This window comes from Marmota monax, unplaced genomic scaffold (assembly GCF_021218885.2).
Source record: "Marmota monax isolate L192 unplaced genomic scaffold, Marmota_monax_Labrador192_F-V1.1 WCK01_AAM20220418_F8-fsc00100, whole genome shotgun sequence".
In the NCBI taxonomy this organism is placed as follows: Eukaryota; Metazoa; Chordata; class Mammalia; order Rodentia; family Sciuridae; genus Marmota; species Marmota monax.
The window spans coordinates 2,878,371-2,885,219 of record NW_026693872.1 but is presented as its reverse complement, the minus strand read 5'-3'; the positions used below and the strand labels follow the sequence as shown (position 1 = coordinate 2,885,219).

The 6,849-nt window shown below is 46.0% G+C and overlaps 1 protein-coding gene across 1 annotated transcript; it reads right to left on the bottom strand.

The window, feature by feature from the left end:
• Positions 1-333: 333 nt before the first annotated feature.
• Positions 334-1,554, bottom strand: LOC124105413 (sperm motility kinase X-like). The gene has a single exon (XM_046462580.1). The coding sequence runs from the start codon at positions 1,552-1,554 to the stop codon at positions 334-336; it is 1,221 nt and encodes a 406-aa protein (XP_046318536.1).
• Positions 1,555-6,849: the final 5,295 nt, after the last annotated feature.

The following is a 6,849-nucleotide window of genomic DNA, read 5'->3' as shown; positions in this document are numbered from 1 at the left end:
TTAAATAAATCATTGGAACGTCAATCTTAATCATAGGAATTAATTAAGAACCATCTCTGCTATGGCAGAGAAGAGCAGGGCAGGGGGAAGAGTCTCTGATGTCTCTGGCAGGTGGAGGCAGAGGAGAGTCCTGGTGGATCGAGATGCGTTCCTTGTTGGAATCTGCACCGAGAAGCCCGAGCCAGTTGGCGACCTCACTTCTGAAGCTGTTGGAGTCCGCTTCCTGACCATTGCTGGCGCCATGAGATCCAGATGCTCCGAGCTCAGGTCTTCTGGCTGTCCATGGGTCTGTCTCACGTGGGCATGTTCCCTGGAGCCACTCTGTTACGGAACCTATGGGGTTTGTGGCCTCTGTCCATCGACCATCGGAGCAACTCTGTTGTGGAACCTGTGGGGTCTGTGGCCCACACCCCTCGGAACCACTCTGTTGCGGAAGGTGGACCCCCAGAAGCACAGTTGCAGGCAGGTGGCCATCCGCCTGGTGACCCCCCTCCAGCCCCTGCTTCTCTCACCGGGCTGCCCTGTGGAGCCACCCTGGGAGGCCAGAGGGTCCCGTTGGGAGACTGGCTTGGAAGGGGGTGTCTTCACGTGAAGAAGGTGGAGAGGACAGACAGGCATGCTGGCACATGCGGTGCCCTTCTGCGCGGAGGGCGTGGCTTTGTCAGGCGGCGGCTGCTCACAGGGCAAGGCAAGGGCAGGCTCACTGGGGCACTTGTTGGGGCAGATGCTAGAAGGATCCGCCCCAGGGACCTGGTGATGCCCAGCCATCCCATTATGCACAGCCTTGGCCCAGAGCACACTGGCCGGCCCCTGGATTCTCTTGTGCTGGAGGAGGAGGTAGGTAGCCATGGCCCCATCGAATTGACGATTTTCCAGGGAAAACCAGGCTTTGTACGGGTTGTAACCCATGTCGAGCATCAAGGTCATGATGTTGGGGTTGGGCCGCTTGGGGAGTGGCTGGCTGAGAGGGCTGGGAGGGCTGGGTGAGGAGTCCTTGCCCTGGCTCAGCCACGGTTGCCCCATTACCTGCTCTAGGGTGGGCCTCTCCGTGGGGTCCTCCATTAGAATTTGCTGGATGAGGCTGCGCCGCTCCCTCAGACACGGGGAGATGTTGTACCTTGCCCTCAAGATCTGATGCTCCAACCCCTTATTGGTGAGCTCCCTGAATGGCTTTTTCCCTGTCAACATAAAATAAAGAGTGACTCCCAGGCTCCAGACATCTGCTGGGATACCCTCGAATTCCTTCCCCTGGATGATTTCAGGGGCACAGTATGGCAGAGTGCCCCTGAACCCATCCAGCTTCTGCCCAGGCATGAAGCTGGTGCTCAGGCCAAAGTCGATGAGCTTGGGGTGGCGCACCCTGGAATCCACCACAAAGTTCTCAGGTTTCAAGTCGAGGTGCACCATGCCCTTCTGGTTGCAATACTGCACAACGCACACCATCTCTCTGAACAGCCTGTGGACCTTCACCTCCCTTATGCCACAAGTCAGGGGGATGTGACTCAGGAGCTCTCCTCCATGTGCACGCTCCATGACGAGGTATATGTTGTCCATGGTCTCCGTGACCTGGAAGAGCTGGATCACGCTTCGGTGTTCCAGGACCTTCAATGAATCCCTTTCACTTAGCAGGGTTCCTCCTTCTTCCTCAGAACTTTAACAGCCACCTTGACCCCAGTCAGGAGATGGCAGGCTAGTACCACCTTCCCAAAGCTCCCCTCCCCAATGGCCCTCAAGACCTGATAATGGTCTGTGAGGGCCTTCTCATAGCAGGAGCTGCATCCCTGCACCACTACACTACTCTCTCTATGCTCTCTGAGCATCTCTAAGCTGGAACACCAACTAAGGATGCTAACTAAAAAAAAAAAAATAACAAACCCCAACAAAACACCAAAAATAGCAACCAAAAGCAAAACATAAAACAAACAAACAAAAAACCCAAATCAAAAAACCAACAGCAAACCACCACAAACACCAAACACCAACCACCAACCACCAAACGCACTAACTAGCTGGGAGTCCAACAGGTCACCACTAAGAGCTTCCTGTACTTATGGACAAAAACCCACTCACGGCCACTTTCTTTTTTTCTTTTTTTTTTTTTTTTTGAGAGAGAGAGAGAATTTTAATATTTATTGTTTAGTTTTTGGCGGACACAACATCTTTGTTTGTATGTGGTGCTGAGGATAGAACCCGGGCCGCACGCATGCCAGGCAAGCGCGCTACCCCAGCCCACGGCCACTTTCTTATACACCCCGTGTTTGACATTCCCTCACAGTGGCTCCTTAGAGGTCAGAGCATATCCCCCAGGAGTCATCTTACTTGGGGCATCTAGGACCTTTTTGACTTTCATGAGGAGAAAAAGAAAGAACCCTAGAAGATTTTTGTTTCCGTGGGTTATGGAGACTGATATTTACCTGTTTAGACATGAAAACCAGAATGATGCCTCAACGGTCTATTCACCTGGATCTGAAAACCCATAATAAAATTTCAGCTTTTAAAGACCTCATCATATCTACACTCAAAAGTATTTAATTCACCTTTCTTCCAACCCACAATGATTAGGATCCAAGGGATGGGAGTGCTTCACTCACATCGTGATGCTATAACAAAACACTCTGCTCCCTAAGATGCTCTAGAACTAGGCATTAACATCTATGAGGTTGAGAGGGAGGGAGCGTCCATCATCATTTCCCCACAAGGTTCTCATCACATTTCTCACTAGAATCTCCTGGAACACAGCAGGTTGTGGGTTGGTATGGTCAAAGTGATGAGAAATCAAATACAGAAGCCGACAATCCTAGAACCAGCAAGTGTCCTTCCCATTGGGCGAAGAAATGGAGGCATTCCCACACTCCTGGGTCCCTTTTGGCTGCTGTTAACAAAACCCCTTAGACTAGATTATTAGCAATAGAAATCCACTTCCCACCACTCTGGAGACTGGCAAGTCCAAGGTCAGGTGCCTTGTTGCTGTATCCTCACATGATGGGAGGGGCAGACATGCTGACCACATTCTCTCAAGTCCTGCTTTCTGTTTGTTTTGTGTTTTGTGTTCTTTGGACATACTTGCCATTTAACCCAGGGCCTCGGGCATGTCAGGAAAGTGCTCTACAGATGAAGTATTTCCCTAGTCCCCCAACTTTCCTGGTGGGTTTTTTTTTTATGTTATTGGTTTTATTTTATTTATTTATTTTTTGGAAGACAGTGTCTCACTAATTTGTATCTGCATTCCTCAGGTTGGGCTTCAATGTGTGTTCCTCCTGCCTCGGTGTCCTGAGTTGAGAGCATTACAGCCTATTATGGTTCGGGTGTGAGGTGTCCCCTGCACAGGCTCCTGTGCTAGTGCAGGAATATTCAGAGGTGAAAAAGTGGGACTGGGAGAGCTGTAACTTTATCAGTCCCTCCTACATAGAAAGGACTGGCTGGTCACTGTAGGCAGGTGGGGCATGGCTGGAGGAGGTAGGTCACTGGAGCCATGCCCTGGGCCTGTGACTCCCTGTGACTCCTACCCCACCCTCTTTCTGTCTCTGCCCCTTTGGTGCCCTCAGGTGAGCCTGTCTTCCCTGATGGGCTGCCTCACCTTGGGCTCAGAACAATGGAGCTGGCCATGTGTGCTCTCAGACCTCTGACCCATGATCCCCAGGTACACTTTTCCTCCTCTATGTTGTTCTTGTCGGGTGTCTTGGCCACAGCAATGGAAAAGCTCATTAAAACACCGCTATATGCCACTGCTCCCAGCTTGTCTGTGTGTGTGTGTGTGTGTGTGTGTGTGTGTGTTGGGGGTGTGCTTGGAAGTGAACCAGGTCCTTGCGCATGCTGGAGAAGCACTCTTAAGGTACACATCCCATCCTATGGGTGGAGCCCATGGCCTAACCGCCTCCTCCAGGCCCACCTCTCAATGCTGTCATGTTGAGGCTGAAGGGTCAACAGGAATTTTGGACAGACACACACATTCCAACCACAGCACCAGACAGACAAGAGCCCAGGGAGTTGGTCCCCACCAGATGTCCCCTGTCAGAGGGGAGTCTTTCAGGTTGACCCGAAGGACACCAGATTAAAAACTCAGATCTCCATGAAGGCAGAAACATCTCTGGTAAAGCAAATTCATGACAATTAAAACTAGGGCCACTTTTGTTTTCTACAAGATGTAAGAGGTTCATGTAGCAGAAAACGCCAACTGTGTTCTGTGGTACTGAACACACAGTGTCTACACAGGTAACCACTGTGACATCAGCAGCTGAAGGTGTGGGATGGAGAGGCACAGCAGCAGCAGTCTCTACACTACTGAATTTGCCCTGCTGCAGATTCACACCAGGGTCATGTCCCTTTCTCATGTTAAATGGAACCACAAAGAAAGGGAGCTACAGAGAAATACCTAGAGGAAAGACCCCAGTGAGAGGTGCAAATACTAAAATGTTTCACCACAAACATCAACTAAACAGGAGAGAAGATGATCACGGAAGGGCTTAAGTCATACTGAATCAAAACTTGCCCTGCTCTCAGTGTGGAAGCAGGCCACACCGAATCAAGAATCCACCCTGCTCTCCTTGTAAGGACACAAGCCAGGATGAAGCAAGAGAGTACCCTAGCCCCCTATGACCCCATCATAAGTAACTACATCATAATAATGCCACTTCTGAAAAAAAGACCTCATCCTTAGGTGTGGAGTTTTGAACCTACGCATGTCTTTGGGGGATATGATTTATTCCATAACATGCCCTGGTCCTACCTGTCTGAGAGTTCTTATCAATGGGGGTTGAATTTTGCTGTATCATTATTCTACATCAATCTATACCATCATATGTCTTCCTCGGCTTGTCCATAAAGTGCCTTGTGTAGGGACATGTGTATCTACATTCACGATGAAATTGAGTAGGTAAATTTTGGTTTCTTTCATAGTTTTATTCTGGCACCGCCATTTCTGGTTTCGTGGCCAGGTAATACCAGCTTCATGAAATACTTCGTGAATTGTCCCCTCTGCTTCTGTTTCCTGGAAATGTTCATATACAGTTCGTATTAACCCTTCTTCAAAGGTGTGGTAGAATTCTCAGTGATGTCATCTACACCTGAAGATCTTTGTGGAGCTTTTCCTATTAGGAACTCCATTTCCCTGATGGTCACCCAACCATCTAAATGTTCCTGTGGTAGCTCCTGCTTCTCCAGAAAACTTCTACTTCGTCTACATTATACGGGTCGTACAGTGTCATTTAAGTTAGTCTTCATGTTTATTTTTTCCTTGTGCTGGTTTTGCGTTTATTTTCATCACCTTTTTCTGTTTCTGAAAATGGTCATTTAGTTATTTTTATTAAATTATTTATTTATTCTAATTTGTTATGCACAATGGCAGAATGCAATTCATTTCATATTACACAGAGCACAATTTTTTAAGTCACTGATTGTACACAAAGTATTTTCACACCATTCATATCTTTATACATGTACTTAGGGTAATATGTCTAACTCATTCTACCATCATTCCTACCCTCTTGCCCCCTCCCTTCTCTACCCTCCCCTTTGCCCTATCTAAATTTCCTCCATTCCTCCCAAATTCCACCCCCACCCCCATTGAAATTATGAGTCAGCATTCTCATATCAAAGAAAACATTAGGCCTTTGGTTTTGGGGGATTGGCTTACTTCACTTATAATTATATTCTCCAGCTCCATCCATTTTCCTGCAAATGCCATGATTTTATTCTCTTGTAATGCTGAGTAAAGTTCCATTGTGTATATATACCAAAGTTTCCCTATCCATTCATCTACTGAAGGGCATCTGGGTTAGTTCCATAATTTAGCTATTCTGAATTACGCTGTTATAAACATTGTTATGGCTCTGTCCCTGAAGTTTGCTGTTTTTAAGTCCTTTGGGTATAAACCGAGGAGTGGGATAGCTGGGTCAACTGGTGGTTCTTTCCAAGTTTTCCAAGGAATATCCATACTGCTTTCCAGATTGGCTGCATCAATTTGCAGTCCCACCAGCAATATATGAGTGTGCCTTTTTCCCCACATCCTCGCCAATACTTATTATTGTTTTGATTTGCATTTCTCTATTTGCTAGAGATGTTGAACATTTTTTCATGTTTGTTGATTGATTGTATATCCTCTTCTGAGAAGTGTCTGCTTAGTTCCTTGACCCATTTATTGATTTTTTTTTTTTTTTTGGTGTTAAGGTTTTTGAGTGCTTTATATATCCTAGAGATTAGTGCTCTATCTGATGTGCTTCTGGTAAAGATTTGCTCCCATTCTTTAGGCTCTCTATTCACCTCACTGATTGTTTCTTTTGCTGAGAAGAAGTTTTTTAATCCATCCCATTTATTGATTCGATTTGAGAATTTCTACTTACCTAATGTAAGCATATGGTGCTGTGAATCTCTCTCTAAACAATGCTTTCATTACATGCACATTTTAATTTGTTTGGTTTCAGATATTTTCTGAATATTTCCTTTTAATAGTCAAAACGTATCTTAAAGAGCTTTTTAAAAAAGCCTCTTCTATTTACCCATATAATTGTTATCTGTTTTTGTTTTTGTTTTTTTTTTCTCCTTATCCCTGATGCCCAACTTTCTTTCCAGTATGATTTTCTGTCTGTCTGAAGGACCAATGATTATTTTAGCTAACATCTCTGCTGGCTCTTAGCTTTGCTTTATATGAAGATATATTTATTTTTCCTTCCTTTCTGAAGAACATTTTGCTATGCAAGATTTTGGTTTTCCTGTGTTTTTTCTTTGGGCACTTTAAAAATGTCACTTCACTGCCTTCTATCCTACCTAATTTCTGATAAGAATTCCATAACCACTTAAATGGTTCCATGTCTGACATTAAGGTATCATTTTCTTCCAGTTGACTTCAAATCT